At 36.7% G+C, this 17987-nt stretch overlaps 1 protein-coding gene and 1 long non-coding RNA gene across 4 annotated transcripts in view; one reads left to right on the plus strand and one right to left on the minus strand.

Annotated features, from left to right (window-relative positions):
* Window positions 1–1360: 1360 nt before the first annotated feature.
* Window positions 1361–16782, minus strand: LOC127495898 (NACHT, LRR and PYD domains-containing protein 12-like). 3 transcript variants are annotated; one of them, XM_051863331.1, is made up of 13 exons: window positions 16584–16780; window positions 15328–15434; window positions 15024–15140; window positions 14435–14551; window positions 13945–14061; window positions 13536–13649; window positions 11569–13377; window positions 8909–9082; window positions 8520–8690; window positions 6897–7061; window positions 5330–5503; window positions 4770–4940; window positions 1361–2888 (listed from the first exon to the last, which is right to left on the minus strand). In XM_051863331.1, the coding sequence occupies exons 2-13, from the start codon at window positions 15375–15377 to the stop codon at window positions 2648–2650; spliced, it is 3420 nt and encodes a 1139-aa protein (XP_051719291.1). In that variant the 5' UTR covers window positions 15378–15434; window positions 16584–16780; the 3' UTR covers window positions 1361–2647. The 3 variants fall into 3 exon arrangements, with proteins under 3 accessions (XP_051719291.1, XP_051719293.1, XP_051719292.1); XM_051863333.1 differs by lacking the exon at window positions 6897–7061 and having other exon boundaries at window positions 16584–16782; XM_051863332.1 differs by lacking the exon at window positions 14435–14551 and having other exon boundaries at window positions 16584–16781.
* Window positions 12228–17987, plus strand: part of LOC127495937 (uncharacterized) — a 236098-nt gene continuing 230338 nt past the window's right edge. The window contains exon 1 of the long non-coding RNA XR_007925212.1: window positions 12228–12446. This is a non-coding gene — a long non-coding RNA (uncharacterized LOC127495937). The remainder of the gene's footprint in view (window positions 12447–17987) is intronic.

Consider the following 17987-nt stretch of genomic DNA (forward strand, 5'->3'; position numbering starts at 1 on the left):
TATATATATATGTATATATGTGCATATGTGTGTGTATAACATTCTTTGGTGTAACCTAATTGTATGTTTGTACTAAGTTAAATCCTTAAAAGTCTGATAATGCTGCCTTCATGTGCTATTGGAATTAACTTGTAGTGCATATTTACATATGATCAATGTATCTATTTAATCATTTGAAGCATATTGTATGATTTATACACAGCAAAAATATCCTTTTTTTGATTGAAATTCCAGAATCATCCGCAAGCTGACTTGATAGATAGCAGTGAATGTTTATATGGTTTTCAATAAAGCTAAATATAATTTTGACTTCAATAAGATTTTCCCAATAAATAAGCAAGACTAAACCTGATGTCCCCCATAATTCCTGTACTTTCCGACAACAAAGCACTTGAATGAGACAAGCTCATAATCACAAATTCAGAAGTGGGAAGTAGGAAATTTCCGATAGCACGTGAAGGCAGCATAACGGTAGGGTGTGCAATTTTTGTAATGCTGTTTGAATCTCTCTTTACATCCTGATAGCAATCAATAATAGAAGTGGTCTAAATAGTAAAACGTACATATATCTTCTGTGGAAGTCTCAGGACAAAAACATCTTCATCCAATCATTGCATTCGGTCCGAATGCAATGATAGTATGTCCTACCAGCCTGTCAACATATGTATTTCCATACCTCCGCGCACCTGCTCGCGCAGACATCACACGTCATCAGTGCGTTCGATGAGGCTATGCAGAGTTGTAGACAATCACTGAGAACCACAAACAGCAGCACCCCTTACAGTTCCTCCTGAAACAAAACAACGAGCTCAGCTTATGCTGTGTTCACGCCATATCATAACCATAATTATGAGATGGCAACCCGTGACATTCTACCCAGAGCTGTTCACGTCCTCAGACTCAGTTGACATAGAAACAAATAATTCTATCAACACTGAAATGAATCTGCATCAGTCAGGTGGTACAAGTAAGAGCTCTGTAAGTTTTTTTTTTTTTTATGTTCATTATTATTGTAAGGTTATGTGCTTTGAGACATGAGGTAATTAAACACCATCTCTCGTGGCGATTTGCAGACTCTGCTGTACATGTTCATGTGTTTTGAAGGAGGTGTGGTTTGGAGACGCTCTGAAGGGAGGGTGGGAGCTACCCTATCTTTAAGTCCCATTAAAAAAAAAACTTTCCATTTTATTGATATGTATTCACTATTTGTTTAGAGCAGGGGTGGGGAACGCTGATCCTGGAGGGCCGTTGTCCTGCAGAGTTTAGCTCCAACCTGGTTTCGATGTATGAGTTTTAAATGTATAAATGTATATTTTATATACATTTATTTGAAAGGTAGTAGAAATAAATTAAGACATGGTGAGGTGTTTAAAAGACTGTTTTAATGTGACTATATACAAAAGATTTTTGAAAGATTTTTGAAAGAGTGTCTATGTGGCCCTCTGCTGGTGAAGAACATCAAACACACTATAACGTCTGTTCCATCCTGTCTACTTGAACACCCTACAAACAAATGTCCAGTGTATAACAGTGTATATACATGCATCACAGGAATTCTGTCTTTTTTGACATTTTTTCTTGGAAGTTTAAATCTCAAATAATGCATTGTCATTTCCATTCAGAACACAAAAGGAGTTAACTTTTCAGTTACTTACACAGGTTTGTTTTTGTGAATTGTGGCGTAATGGTTTTTATACTGTACAAACCGTATTTTCTATCGCCCTACACCTAAACCTACCCATCACAGGAAATGCACATTTTTATTTTCTCAAAAAAAAAAAACACATTCTGTATGATTTATAAGCCTTTTGAAAAATGGGGACATGGGGTAATGTCCTCATAAGTCACCCTCTCCTTGTAATACCTGTCATACCCATGTCATTATACAAATTGTGTCCTGATATGTCACACACACACACAAATCTGTAATTTACAGGGACTCTCCATAGGTATAATGGTTTTAATACTCTACAAACTGTATATTCTATCCCCCTACAACTTTACCCCTAAACCTACCCATCACAGATTTTTCAGATTTGAATTTAAAAAAAGAAAAGAAAAAAGGTTTAGTATGTTTTTAAGACACAGGAACTCAAATTAGAGCTCATTCACCATCAGCTAATCATAGATTATCCTGCTATCTAAAACCTAAACAATATAAAAATGACATGCAGTATAAGACATCATTGCTGATACATAAAATTAGATCTAATTCAGAAAAAAAAAAAAACTAAACGCACATTGTATTTAGTTCAAATTTGATTTTTTTTTTTTTTTTTTTTGTCCAGATTATAATATGGCTGCAAAGGTATACAAAATTCACACTTTGGAACATATCTCAGTTTTGTAGTAATGGTCCAATATGATTTTGGTACAGCAAATCTGTCTTGAAACTATTTATTTTATAAATAACAGTTCTTACACATGATTTCTTGAACTAAATTACAGTACAATACTGTAGAGAATTTTATCTGCACATTGTATAAAAAATAAGGTTGCATCATAAAAATTGATTTAAATCTAACACATTAATAGTGTAGCTCTCTGTTTCTGTTTCAGTGTGGCTTAACCACACTGAGCAGATCATTCAAATCTGTGTTCCCCCTACCACTGAGAATGATTGCATATCTGGACTAATTTGAATTTTTCAGTTAAACCTTGAGATTTTTGGCTTTGTTTTGTCCTGGAGATTTGGAAATGCATTTGTACTGGATATTGGATATCGTTGCTGCCCTAGCTTATAACGTGGATCTTTCTTTAGATCAGAAAGCAACTGCACTCCCAGTTTATTCCCAGTCAGCTCCAGTTCTCTCAGGTGTGAGGGGTTTGATCTCAGAGCTGAAGCCAGAGCAGCACAACCTTCATCTGTGACTCCACAATCTCTCAACCTGTAGAGAACAATAACACACTCTTAAATCTCTTACTCCAGAACGTGCAGATCAGAAGAGCAGAGACTAACCTTTCAAAAAATGACCACAAATGTATAGCAAATAAACCCTTTCACACATGGTAAATTACTTTTAAGAAATCATGTGTGAACAGGACCTTTTAAAAAAATACCAGTAAATCGCTTCTACAAATTTACCTTTTGTTGAAGGGTTAGGCACTCAGGGAAAGAGTTAACTGACTAAAACTGTGCTATGAAAGATTCACAAATCAGAATAGTGAAGTTAAGGGCTCTAGGAAGGGTTAACTGACCAAAACTGTAATGTGAAAAATTAAACAAATTAGCATAATGAAGTTAAGGACTCAGGAAAGGGTTAACTGACCAAAACTGTACTGTGAAAGATTTCACAAATCAGAATAGTGAAGTTAAAGGATTAGTTCACTTTCAAATGAAAATTAGCCCAAGCTTTACTCACACTCAAGCCATCCTAGGTGTATATGACTTTCTTCTTTCTGATGAACACAATCAAAGAAATATCAATAAATATCCTGATGCATCTGAACTTTATAATAGGAATGAACGGAACCCACGAGTATGAGCTGAAGAAAAAGCTTCCATCCACATCCATCCATCATAAATGTGCACTCCACACGGCTCTGGTGGGTTAATAAAGGCCTTCTGAAGCAAAGCGATACGTTTGTATAAAAATATCCATATTTAAACAAGTTATGAAGTCAAATATCTAGCTGCTGTCAGAACACCTTCCGTATTCAAATTACAGAAAACAGAACTGCCGCTGCGTTAGTTCCTTAAGTTGAATAGGGAAGGTGACATACAGCGTAAGCTTTTTGAAGAATACAGAAGGCGGTCTGGTGGAAGCATTTGCAAGTCAAGCATTTGTGTTTATAAAGCATATACATTTTTATTTTTTTTAGAAAATGACTGATCATTTCGCTAGATAAGACCCTTATTCCTCGTCTGGTATCGTTTAAAGCCCTTTGAAGCTGCACTGAAACTGTAATTTTGACCTTCAACCGTTTGGTTTCCGTTGAAGTCCACTATAAGGAGAATAATCCTGGAATGTTTTCATCAAAAACCTTGATTTATTTTCGACTGAAGAAAGAAAGACAAACATCTTGGATGACAAGGGGGTGAGAAAATTATCAGAAAATTTTAATTTGAAAGTGAGCTAATCCCTTAAGGACTCGGAAAAGGGTTAACCGACCAAAACTGTACTGTGAAAGATTTCACAAATCAGAATAGTGAAGTTAAGGACTCAAGGAAGGGTTAACTGACCAAAAACTGTACTGTGAAAGATTTCAAAGGTTTTGAGATTTCAGGATTCCCCTATTCAAGTAAATAGGACTTGGTCTTGTATGCCTGAATTAGGCTCCCGGAGGCATTGCAAATATGGCCATAGAGTGAACAGACTTTCCTTGAAAGGGACTTTGACCATACATATCACTATGATAAGATACAATCCTCTAACTTTCTTTGTGACCATTAAAAAAAGTACGTTCTATATAGTATGAATGTGGGTCGTATGAATGTGGCCTACTAGTGTCAGTTGCATACTGTAGCTTCACTGCCATTTACAAATCCTCTCCCATAGCCTCATGGGATAGTAAAGTGTCCATGGAATATGCACTTCAGAATCTTGCCGGAATTAGTAGGTCATCCAGGTACTTTTCGTCTACTGTTTTTCGAATACTATGTATTCTGACATACTACTCTTTTGGTTCTGTTGGTTATACTGTTGTTCGCATACTATATAGTAGGTATGGTATGTGTTCGATTTCGGATGCAGCGTTTGACTCTATCCTCAAATACAAAACAATGTTATAAATACAAAAGGTTAGACAGGTCATCAGAGAGATATTACCTCAGTTTCTCCAGTTTACAGTCAGGATCTTCAAGAGCAACACAGAGCAGCTTCACTGGAACTTTTAGTTCATTCCAAGACAGATCCAGTTCTCTCAGGTGTGAGGGGTTTGATCTCAGAGCTGAAGCCAAAGCAGCACAACCTTCATCTGTGATAGCACAATGCTCCATCCTGCAGAGAACAATGACACAATTTGATCAGTTTAGTCAGAATTTTAATGTCTCTTGTTTTATTTTTTATTTACATGTGCAAATATGTATATACACACTACTGTTCAAATGTTTGGAAAAATTATGATTTTTTTTTTTTTTTTATGTTTTTGAAAGATGATTACCAAGGCTGCATTTATTTGATCAAAGGAAAAACAGTAATATTGTGAAATATTATTACTTTTTAAATGAACTGTTCTCTAACTGAATATATGTTAAAATTTAATTTATTCCTGTGATGGAAAAACTGTGAGAAAAAAAAAAAAAAATGAATCTAGTAACAGCCATGATCTCAAGACTCTGATTTAATCTTAACATAATTTCTTATCTTAACACAATAAATTGTCTTACTTCAATTTCTGCAGCTTACAGTGAGGATCCTCCAGTCCAGCAGAGAGCAGTGTCACACCAGAATCTCCTAGATGATTCCATGTCAAATCCAGTTCTTTCAGGTGTGAGGGGTTTGATCTCAAAGCTGAAGCCAGAACAGCACAACCTTCATCTGCGACACCACAATATCTTAGTCTGTAGAGAACAATGACACTCAATTCATTGCTCTTTGGACTTCAAATGTTTGGAAAATTTTTCATTTCTTTTTTATTATTATTGACAGGCAATAATAGGGAAAAAGACAACGTGTTAAAACATAAATGCCATGTTACTGATGATTTATACAAAATATTATTGCACATAATATGTCTCTTTTTCATAAAAACTATATTGTTTTGTGTACTGTATATAGATGTTACTGTATAGCCAATTTAAGAGGGCTTAGATCATGAATGTAAATTGTGATTGCATAAACAAGAACTGTTGAAAAAGAGTTGCGACAGGTGCCGGTGTCAACTTGTTTGAATGGGACAGATAGCAGCAGCAACTATATTTGCAGCAATTTTCAGTAAATATCAACGCATAATGTTACGTTGACTATTTATAGTACCATTAATCCATTTTTTACTGTGTTTAATTTCGGAGGAAAGGAGGATTACTCCAATAACATGGAATACATTTACAGTATGCATGCATTAATATATTATTTTTCTCGTGCTACTATGGTCATAATTATTCATATCCTAACTAATTTCATAATGGATGATCTTTACAATGCAACTGAATCAACACTGAACTTCAGCTGAACAATGACGCTATTTTCCTTTTTCCTGTTATCATGGTAAATCTGCTTTGAAACAATCTGTATTGTATAAAGCGCTATATAAATAAAGGTGACTTGAAAACTAATTGCTCTTAACAAACCATTTTATTATATAATATATCCAGGGAGAGGGTAGATAAGTTTTTAATTGAATGGGCAGTCTTCGTAGAAACTTGTTCAGGGTTTAATAGTTTAGATTAAGAAACTTTGTATTTTGACGAACGCAAATAACTACAATTAAAGATAAATGCTAACTAAGCTGGCTACATAAAAATACCCCTATTATATAGATGCATGAGAGCTCAGCTAAAGTGATAAAATGTCAAAAAAATGCAGTCATTTCGTCAAATCAGCGAATGTGCTTGAGAAACACTGAAATTAATGAATTTTAGCAGTGGAAATATTCAGTGTTTGGAACCATTAGCCCCACAATGCTTTACTTCCACATTCCCCATTTCCATTGGAAGTCTATGGGAGTATTGCAACTCTCTTTTTCAAAGGCTCTGGCTTAAACTGCATAGAATGCACAGTCACGTCACCTAATTAATATTAATGATTCAAGTCAGAAGGGGTATGTTAACTTTCCTAGCCCTGGTGATTACAAAATTATAGGAAAATTACAGCCCAATAGAATGCGAGTTAAAATGCCCCCAAACCTGTTTTGACTAAAACCCCTCACACCTGAGAGAAACCTTAGCTTCAGTCTCACTATTGAATAATGTCTAAACACCAGATCCTTGATGCCTTTAAGAGAAATGATCTTACTCCAGTGTTTTCACTTTACAGTGAGGATTTTCGAGTACAGCAGACAGAAGCTTCATGCCTGATGGCCCCAGATTACACTCGCACAGATTCAGGTGTGAGGATTTTGATCTCAAAGCAGAAGCTAGAGCAGCACAACCTTCAGCTGTGACATACATATGATTCAACCTGTGAAGAGATCAATGACAAATATTTTCTCTGAAAAGTCAATATTCAAAACAATATATGCAGAACAAATCTCATACTTCTCACATCTTGGGGGACACTTAAATTCACGACACATTGAAGTCTTTTGCATGGGTTTCCTCCAAGTAGTGGTGTTTACTGCATGCTGAGATTTTGGGGGACCTTGCTGGCCACAAACGATTGAATTCATCTCATTTTGCATTTTGAGCTTATCAGGACTTTGACTCATGTCAAAATACTTTGTTGGTTAAATCTAAAGCTCAAACGAAAATATCCAGCATTAAAGGGGTTATGACATGAGACATCAAATTTGCCTTGATCTTTTGACACATAAGATGTCTTTGAACCATTAAAACATCCTGCAAGTTTCATAGCTTAAAATGTCCTCCTCATTATAAATAAAGCATTTATTTAATCAAGCTCCAAAAATGGTTTGTTTGGATATTGCGGGATCTGTGACATCACATGGGCAAATACACTTGCATGTGACTGCCTCCAGAGCAAGACGTCGACAAATAGTTAAACATCATCACACTATAGGCCCCACCCACTGACATTCAGTCGCTTACTGGCTGACATTTGCCTACGCTGAATGTGAGTTTTGTGTCGTGTCAGAAGAAAATAGCAAACCCATTATAATGACTGACGCTGTCTACACTGGATACAGTATACAGATGCTCGTTCAGTTCCTGACATAGCACTTAAGTCTGTCAACAACTGGACAAATGGAAGAGTAAAAGAACTTTTGTTTTGACATGTCCAGTTTAAACAGTTCGTTTGTGTCTCTGTATAGACTTCAGAAGGATCCCAGTGTTGGAAACAAGATTGCATCAGAGGATTATGTTTGTTCGGAGCATTTGACTGCAGATTGTTTTGTAAATGATGCACAGTGTAATAGAGAGTTTTTCATAATGCTCTGTATATAAAGGATGGTTTTATATGTATATTTTTTTCTTCAAAATGCTCGCATGCAATAACGAGTGGGCATTGATACTGTTTCCCATGCAATAACGATAGTCAATCATAACAGTGGCCATTTACTGACAAGCCTTAAAGGAGCAGTTTTTCTGCATATATATTTGTTTTTTGTGCAAAAATCATTATTAACATTAAAACTGAACCTCAAGTAACACATTAAAAATCATAAAAAAAAAATGTCATAATGTCAAAATTTGGAATAGAAACAATGCACTTCTATGGAGCTATTTACACTGGGAACAAACTTTCACCTAACAACAAACCAACAACACCAAAGGATGGCATGGGCACTGAAGATGGATGTGAAACTGTTGTCTTTTTGTAAGAATGTATCTTTAAAAAACATTTGAATGATAAAGAAGATTTGTCAGTGCACTGAAAGAAAATAATTGCTAAGTGTCACTTAATTATGAAGACACAAGAAAAGGTCATGTGTCAGTCTCAGAAAGATGCATGTCTTACCTCAGTGTCTCAAGTTTATAGTATGGGTTTCTCTGAAGATCAGTGAGCAGCTCCACACCTTTTCCCAGTTTATTCCACTCCAAATTGAGTTCTCTCAGGTGTGAGGGGTTAGATATCAGAGCTGAAGCCAGAGCAGCACAACCTTTATCTGTGACACCACAACACATCAACCTGAAAATAACGATGTATGAACTTCCATATGAAAAATTCCTTAAAAGAAAACCTTACAATGTACAGTAAATTGCCTCTAGAGCTGAATAAACAACTTTTGCATGGAATGAGATTTTCAGAAGGAAGTGTCAGTGTCAGGCTGCACTTCAAAATTAAAGGGGAAAAATCTCTCTTGTATGTATTTCTCTGTTTTTCGAAATGAAGTGTGAGACTCTTACTCTAGTTTCTCCAGTTTACAGTGTGGACTCTTTAGTTCAGCACAAAAGAGCTCTACTCCATTATCTCCCAGATAATTTCCAGACAGATCCAGATCTCTCAGACATGAACATTTTGAGCTGAGCACTGAAGCCAGACGATTGAAGCTCATCACTGTTAAATTACGGTCATCAAGCCTGATAAAAATGAAAGTTATTACACATTTTAACCACAATAAACTAGATTTGTTCAGCTTAAATATCTGCAAATGCTCTTTGTATAACAACTAATCAAAAGTGTGGCCTGCAAATATATGGGTGTTTCTTTGACTACTGGCACTTTGGCAGACTTTAAGACAATAGAATTAGTCATCACAGTGTCATTTCATTTCCACCACATCTCAAATTATGTATGTAATAGAAATTATAGGAATAAAATGGAAATACAAACCCGATTCCAAAAAAGCTGGGACACTGTACAAATTGTGAATAAAAAAGGAATGCAATGATGTGGAAGTTTCAAATTTCAATATTTTATTCAGAATACAACATAGACGACATATCAAATGTTTAAACTGAGAAAATTTATCATTTTAAGGGAAAAATAAGTTGATTTTAAATTTCATGGCATCAACACATCTCAAAAAAAATAGGACAAGGCCATGTTTACCACTGTGTGGCATCCCCTCTTCTTTTTATAACAGTCTGCAAACGTCTGAGGAGACAAGTTGCTCAAGTTTAGGAATAGGAATGTTGTCCCATTCTTGTCTAATACAGGCTTCTAGTTGCTCAACTGTCTTAGGTCTTCTTTGTCACGTCTTCCTCTTTATGATGCACCAAATGTTTTCTATGGGTGAAAGATCTGGACTGCAGCCTGGCCATTTCAGTACCCGGATCCTTCTTCTACGCAGCCATGATGTTGTAATTGATGCAGTATGTGGTCTGGCATTGTCATGTTGGAAAATGCAAGGTCTTCCCTGAAAGAGACGACGTCTGGATGGGAGCATATGTTGTTCTAGAACTTGGATATACCTTTCAGCATTGATGGTGCCTTTCCAGATGTGTAAGCTGCCCATGCCACACGCACTCATGCAACCCCATACCATCAGAGATGCAGGCTTCTGAACGGAGCGCTGATAACAACTTGGGTTGTCCTTGTCCTCTTTAGTCCGGATGACATAGCATCCCAGTTTTCCAAAAAGAACTTCAAATTTTGATTCGTCTGACCACAGAACAGTTTTCCACTTTGCCACAGTCCATTTTAAATGAGCCTTGACCCAGAGAAAATGCCTGCGCTTCTGGATCATGTTTAGATATGGCTTCTTTTTTGACCTATAGAGTTTTAGCCGGCAACGGCGAATGGCACGGTGGATTGTGTTCACTGACAATGTTTTCTGGAAGTATTCCTGAGCCCAAGTTGTGATTTCCATTACAGTAGCATTCCTGTATGTGATGCAGTGCCATCTAAGGGCCCGAAGATCACGGGCATCCAGTATGGTTTTCCGGCCTTGACCCTTACGCACAGAGATTGTTCCAGATTCTCTGAATCTTTGGATGATATTATGCACTGTAAATGATGATAACTTCAAACTCTTTGCAATTTTTCTCTGAGAAACTCCTTTCTGATATTGCTCCACTATTTTTCGCCTGCAGCATTGGGGGAATTGGTGATCCTCTGCCCATCCTGACTTCTGAGAGACACTGCCACTCTGAGAGGCTCTTTTTATACCCAATCATGTTGCCAATTGACCTAATAAGTTGCAAATTGGTCCTCCAGCTGTTCCTTATATGTACATTTAACTTTTCTGGCCTCTTATTGCTACCTGTCCCAACTTTTTTGGAATGTGTAGCTCTCATGAAATCCAAAATGAGCCAATATTTGGCATGACATTTCAAAATGTCTCACTTTCAACATTTGATATGTTATCTATATTCTATTGTGAATAAAATATAAGTTTATGAGATTTGTAAATTATTGCATTCCTTTTTTATTCACAATTTTGTACAGTGTCCCAACTTTTTTGGAATCGGGTTTGTAATATGGCTGACGCCTTATTTCACAGTTAGCATTTTATTTACCCTAAATACACTCCATTAAACAGAATGAAATAATTTTTTTCATAACTTTCATAATTTAACGAAATTGGAAATGGAAAAGACAAACCTAATATGCACAGAGATGATATTTACACAATAGCAATTTTTCCACAATTGGGCTGAACAGTTTTTGTTGTTTACCCATTCCATTCCGTGCCAATCTGGCCCAGCCAGTACGGATATAGTTTCATTTCAATTAAAGAGCTCTGACTGGCGACATTACTACACACATTCTACCAGCAAGGTTCGAACTGTATTCGTTCCGTGATGAACCAAGCTTTATTGGAAATATAACTAATATTTCATCATCCTCACACATCACAGCTCTTTATGGAAACTGTTATCTCCTTGGTAAACAAGAAGAAACTGAATAACTTCTGTTCATTGTGGTGGAAATGATTGAAAAATTGTGGCTTAATAGTCATTTTAAAAAAAAGTACCAATTATTTTCACACAATAAATCAGTTTCAATAAAAATAGACCCTTGAGAAATAACAGTGTTTCATCAAAAGCTTACATCTGGTACTGTGATGGTGTTGTTAAACATTGGTCATTGAACTGCTATGATTCTACCCAGGGTTACTTACTGAGCTGATCTTGATGCTTCAACCACAGGTAGCAGCGTCAGAAGAACTTCATCTGGAGACATGTTTGGTCCTGTATATCTACTTAGACGAAACACATCCATCTTCTGCTCTGAGTTCAGCAACAGAAAAATCAGAGCTGACCACTGAGAAAGAGAGAGCTCAATTTCTTTTATTTTACCAGATTTAAGATAGTGTTGGATTTCTTCCATGAGAGAATGATCACCCAGTTCATTTAAACAGTGGAAAAGATTGATGGATTTCTCTGGAGAGTGACACAACCTGATCCTCTTAATGATATATTGAACAGTTTCCTGATTTTTGTGGAAGCCTTGTGTCTGTATCTTTAGACCCTGTAAGAGAGCCTGATGAGACTCCACTGACAGACCCAAGAGAAAACGAAGGAAAAGGTCCAGATGTCCATTTTTACTCCATAGAGCCTCATTCACAACTCTCTGATGCAGCTCAGATAATGAAACTAAATATTTAGAGTACTTCAGGTTAAATTCATAATTTATAGCTCTCTGATACAGGTCAGAAATACTAGGTTTTTTGTTAAATGCATTTATGTTGTTGTTTGTATAGGAGAGATGCACATAAAGAGCCGCTAGATATTCCTGAACGCTCAGATGAACAAAGCAGAAGACTTTCCCCTGATACCAGCCAAACTCCTCTCTGAAGATCTGAGTGCACAATCCTGAGTACACTGATGCTTCTGTCACATCAATGCCACACTCTCTCAGGTCTTCCTCATAGAAGATCACATTGCCTTTCACAAGCTGCTGAAAAGCCACTTTCCCCAGTTTGAGGATCATGTCTTCATCTGTCACGTTCTTCTCATAGTCCTTCTCATGTTTGATGTTGGTCTGAAGGATCAGGAAGTGTGTGTACATTTGAGTGAGAGTCTTGGGAATCTCTCCACTCTCTGCTTCACTCAACATCTTCTCTAGAACAGCGGCTGAGATCCAGCAGAACACTGGGATGTGGCACATGATGTAGAGGCTCCTTGATGACTTCAGGTGTGAGATGATTGTATTGGCCAGACTCTGATCACTGATTCTCTTCCTGAAGTATTCCTCCTTCTGTGGCTCATTGAAGCCTCGTACCTCTGTCACTCGATGGACACACTCAGAGGGGACGAGATCAGCTGCTGCTGGTCTGGAGGTGATCCAGATGAGAGCAGAGGGAAGCAGATTCCCCACAATGAGGTTCATCAGCAGCACGTCCACTGAGGCTGATTCACTTACATCACACAACCTCACATCGCTCTGAAAATCCAGAGACAGACGACACTCGTCCAGACCATCAAAGATGAACAACACTTTATATTTGTCACTGGATATTTCAATTTCTTTTGTTTCAGGGAAAAAGACATGAAGAAGATCAGAAAGACTGAGTGTTTTGTCCTTCATCAAATTGATCTCTCTGAAAGGAAGTGGAAATATGAGCTGGACGTCCTGATTCTCTTTCCCTTCAGCCCAGTCCAGGATGAACTTCTGCACAGAGACTGTTTTTCCAATGCCAGCGACTCCCTTTGTCAGCACAGTTCTGATGGGTTTGTCTTGTCCAGGTAAAGGTCTAAAGATGTCATTGCATTGGATCGGTGTGTCCTCTGCTGCTGCTCTCCTGGATTGTGTCTCAATCTGTCTCACCTCATGCTCATTACTGATCTCTCCACTCTCACTCTCTGTGATGTAGAGCTCTGTGTAGATCTCATTCAGGAGTGTTGGGTTTCCCTGCTGTGCTGATCCCTCATACAGATGCTCAAACTTCTTCATCAGATTTGATCTAAACATGTTGAGGACTTCATGGCTGTAAAATTAAAATGCCACATTATTACGGCAGTTAAAGAGTCACATGTATAAAAAAAAAACAGCAGACATCTAATGAAGGGAAACCTTTCAATTACTGATCATGTCATTGATAAACTATATGATGAATCTTTGCAGCATCAAAACCTTGTATTTTACCTGATGCCAGGATATGTGCTTTCATTAAAGTCTTGTGGTTGATTCATAGACTTGTCATATTTCATTTTCTTACAGACGGTTTCTGTTACAGCTGGTCTGGGTTGCAGGTTTCGCCTTAAACAACATGAAATAAATACATAATAAGATACTTTGACAATGAATTCTGTTACTAACTGAATAATTCTGTAAACCATATAGTTGCTGTGATTATATTACAAATATGTATATAAAATGGATAGTTTCGAGTCGTGACAAAATTCAGGGCTGCGTTTCCCAAAAGCATCTTAAGCCTAAATAGATCATATAACCATTGCCACCAATGATCTCTACGATCAACTTAGCTCACAATGCTTTTTTTTTTAAGAAATGCAGCCCAGGAGTGATCACAAGAGCATAAGCAATTGTGTACCTGAGACTCTGCCTTCTGTCACCACCCTTCATTTCTGGTGGATGATCCATAGACCAGTCACTCTTCATGGACACACAGCTGGACTCTGGTGAATCTGGCCTCTTCTGCTGGACTGAACTGTAACAGAGCTGAGGTTACATTTAAATCTCTGAAGTACTGTATTCATCCTTCAATATGATGAGAACCCATGAGCAGGTCCAAGTGGCATAAAACTCAGCAGAACTGGACATTATTGGAAGTTTACATATTACTCACCTGCTGCATGTTTGTTTGTTTATTAATTATTGTGGTTAATTTGATAATACTTTAACTATTTAGAGTGCAGTTCTCTCATTTCTGTTTAAAACCACATTTAAACCAATTTCCAAAATTCAAATTATTTATTGAATGGTGGTTTTTTTTTTTTCATATTACTGTTGCTGCCATTTTATAATACCATTAAGAGACTAGGAGAGACCATGTCATGGTAATACCATAAGCAATTGTGTACCTGAGATCCTGTTTTCTATCTCCACCCCTCATTTCTGGTGGATGATCCATAGACCAGTTACTGTTCATGGACAAACAGCTGGCCTCTGGTGAATCTGATCTCTTCTGCTGGACTGAACTGTAACAGAACAGAGGTTAAATTTAAATCTTTGAATTTCAAAAATTTCATCCTTTAATATGATGACAACCCATGAACAGGTGCACATGAAATCTGTGCCAGCAGTACAGGCACAGAATTGGAAAGTTATTAAGTTACACATATTACCCACCCACTGCATGGTTGTTTATTAATTGGGCAGCCATTTTTGCTGTGCCGCCAGGGAGCGATTGGGGGTTAGGTGCCTTGCTCAAGGACACCTCAGTTGTGGGTAATGAGAGTGGACCTACATTTCCTGCCGGTACCCACGACCTTAGAGTTATAAGTCCGACTCTCTAACCATTAGGCCCTAACTGTCCTAACTTTGTTTACTTTCAGTTGCTAATTACAGTGCAGTACTCTCAGTTCTGTTTAACACGTCACATTTAAACTAATTTCAAAATTTCACACATAGCCCCAAAATCAGTACAAAAATGTGAAATAAAGGTTGCACCTGAGATTCGTCTGTGTCTCTCTATCCTTAAATTCGAGTGGATGATCCATAGACCATTCACTCTTCATGGACACACAGCTGGGCTCTGGTGAATCTGATCTGTCAAGCGGGACTGAACTGTAATACAGCAAACAAGAGGGCTTGGTGACACCAACTGAAAAGTGAAGTTGTTTCAGAGGCAAAGCAACATTTTATATTTTGTTGATATCCACCGCTGAGTCTTTCACAATATAAACAGGAAAAAGTTTATTACCAATGTAAAAATGGTTCATTTTGATTTCTTGTTGTCTTTAAATGAGAGTACCTGCATCCTGGAGAAAAATCTCCATCTTTGATTTTTTGTACATGACTCATTCTGTCCGCATGGAGCTGCACTGGTGCATCTGATATGTCTGATCTCCTCCACTGACTCTGAATGGAAATGACAGAATCACTGATTCAGACACATTAAACACTATCACAGTAAATAAACTACAAATTTAGCTACAATGAAGTACATAGTGAGTAAAGTGAATTCTGTCAGAACACATTCCATTAGGCCTATATATTTTTTGTAAACACCAAAGACAGAAGGCATGAGGAAAGGAAAAGCTAATTAAGTAAAAATATATGTTCATTAATTAATCCAGTAGATTTCACTTATGATTGTAACTGGACCTAGCAAAGATGCTCATGAATAGTTTCTACAATTTCCTTTTTTATATATTTATTGTAATTGTGTGTTTTTGCCTTACAAAAAATAACCATGGTTTGAATCAAAAAACAAAAAAACAAAACAAAAAAAAACAAACAGGGTTCTTGTAGTTATTTCATGGTAACGACAAATTAACCATGGTTTTACTACGATAAAACCATATTTTCGTAATATATTAAACGGAGACGACCAGTTAGTTGCTCCCCCACCACTACGATTTACTTGGTATGATCCATGTTGCTGCTTTAGCTTTACCAAGTGTAATTTGAGAAAGTCACACCCTCATTTACTAAAAAAAAAAAAAAAAAAAAACAGTTCGACGAAAATAAATCTGCAAACTGACATTAAAACAATAAACAATGATGTCGGCATACCTTCTTAAATATGACTGTATTAATGTTTTTTTTTATTTTTATTTTTTTTTTTATTGTTACTCAGTGGGTTTATTGTTTTAGTTAGTAGTAACTATTATTTATTTATTATAGTATTATTTATTTATATATATATATATATATATATATATATATATATATATATATATATATATAAATAATAATAATAAAAAAAGCACTTGGGAACCGCCGAATCGGTTCATTACGATTAGCCTACATTTCATTAGCTTTGATATTCAACATGTTAGGTGGCGTCAGCAAAATATGATCGAGGAACCAAGAAAACATAAAGGTGATTGAGTAATAATAATAATAGTCCAAACAATGCAGTAGCCTACAACAACAAGCGAAAACCGTAGTTCGTAGTTTTAAATAGGGTTGAGTGAAAATAACGTGCGCGACGACAGCTTACAACATTTTACAAGTGGTGTCACGCGAGCTTCTGTGTATTAAATAATGACCTTTGATACTCACATTTTTCTGTTATGGCAGTGTGACGCAGTTACTTTGAGATTAAATGGCTCCTACAGTACTTTCACTTTGCTGGTTTGTAACACCGATGATCAGCGGTTTGTAATATCAAAGACTAGGGATTTTGGTAATATCAACATGGAAGAAACCATTTCATCGTCAGTGTTTTTTCCCCATCAAGTGTTTGGGTAGATCTGTATGAGACTAAATCGGTATATAAAACATCACGTAAATACACACCGGTGGTGGGAATGACAATGTATGGTATTAGGATACATATTTGTCCCCATTACGGGTAAAAAGAGCGAACCCCAAGTGGAGGCTTGGCATATGAATATTAATTATGTACTGTTCCTATCAGGCGTATCTGGCTAAAAGTAATTGTGCTTTTGGCAGTTATCCAATCGAATCCATATTAAGTTGATGAGTTTCTCATTTCCTCGAGTTATTTGCAAGACCAACTGGTAAAATCTAAAGCAAGGGTGCCCAACCCTGTTCCTGGAGATCTCCCTCCCAGAGCTTCAGCCCTGCTCACCACACCTGTCTGTAGTTATCAAGTGCTCCTGGAGATCTTAATTAGCTGATTCTGGTGTGTTATCAAGGCTGAAGCTAAACTTTGCAGGTAGGTAGATCTCCAGGAACAGGGTTGGGCACCCCTGATCTAAAGAGTCTTCGCAGTCATAGTAAAAGAAAGTGTAGGCCTGCATCAGCACATTAACGCGGTGTGTATTTTACATGAACGTTTAGGTGACCACCTGAGAGACTAGACTAGAATGAGTCAGATTTGAAAAATGGCACTTCTTCTATTTAAAAATATTTATCACACGAAATAAATCATGGCCTTTTGGTAATCTGATGCGGTGTCTTTTAGATATTGTGTGTGAATCTAGTTGGCTGCCCAAGTTATTAACTTATAAAAATAAATCATAGAACAATCTTTCTGAAATAAAATTCTCAAACACTTTTTGATTTTGTAAATAGCCTACACCTAATAAATGATTAATGGCATTTCTGATCTGTTGTCAACTCTTCTATCACTAAAACCATTAGTCTTCAAATTATAATTTCTATCGTAACAAAATAAAAACCATTTTGAAAAGAAACTCCTTTGTTCTATAAAATGCCTGATGTGATGACAGCATTTTCCTTATTTTAACACTTTTTAAATTAAATAAACGCATTATTACTCCATTTTGCTAATTTACCTTGTTTAATGAATATGCACAGACCTGCATTACAGCAAAACAACATCCATGAAGAATTTAAGTATGTTTGTTTTTACAGTACATCACTAGACTGCATGTTATATATAACAATTATAACCAGCAGAGGGCGTTATTGACATTTCAAATAATGTAACAGAATTTAACAGGATGTGGGGGGAACTGGAAATACCAGGATATTAAT

The sequence above is a fragment of the Ctenopharyngodon idella genome, chromosome 15, assembly GCF_019924925.1.
Source record: "Ctenopharyngodon idella isolate HZGC_01 chromosome 15, HZGC01, whole genome shotgun sequence".
Classification (NCBI taxonomy): Eukaryota; Metazoa; Chordata; class Actinopteri; order Cypriniformes; family Xenocyprididae; genus Ctenopharyngodon; species Ctenopharyngodon idella.

Bases quoted from the DNA above. Each gene is read 5' to 3' on its own strand.
- LOC127495898 (XM_051863331.1), bottom strand. From the start codon at position 15,377: ATGAGTCATGTACAAAAAATCAAAGATGGAGATTTTTCTCCAGGATGC. The intron at 14,552-15,023 runs GTGCAACCTTTA...GTTCTGTTACAG, and splicing joins GAGACACAGACGAATCTCAG to TTCAGTCCAGCAGAAGAGAT. The intron at 9,083-11,568 runs GTAAGTAACCCT...CATTTTTATCAG, and splicing joins GAAGCATCAAGATCAGCTCA to GCTTGATGACCGTAATTTAA.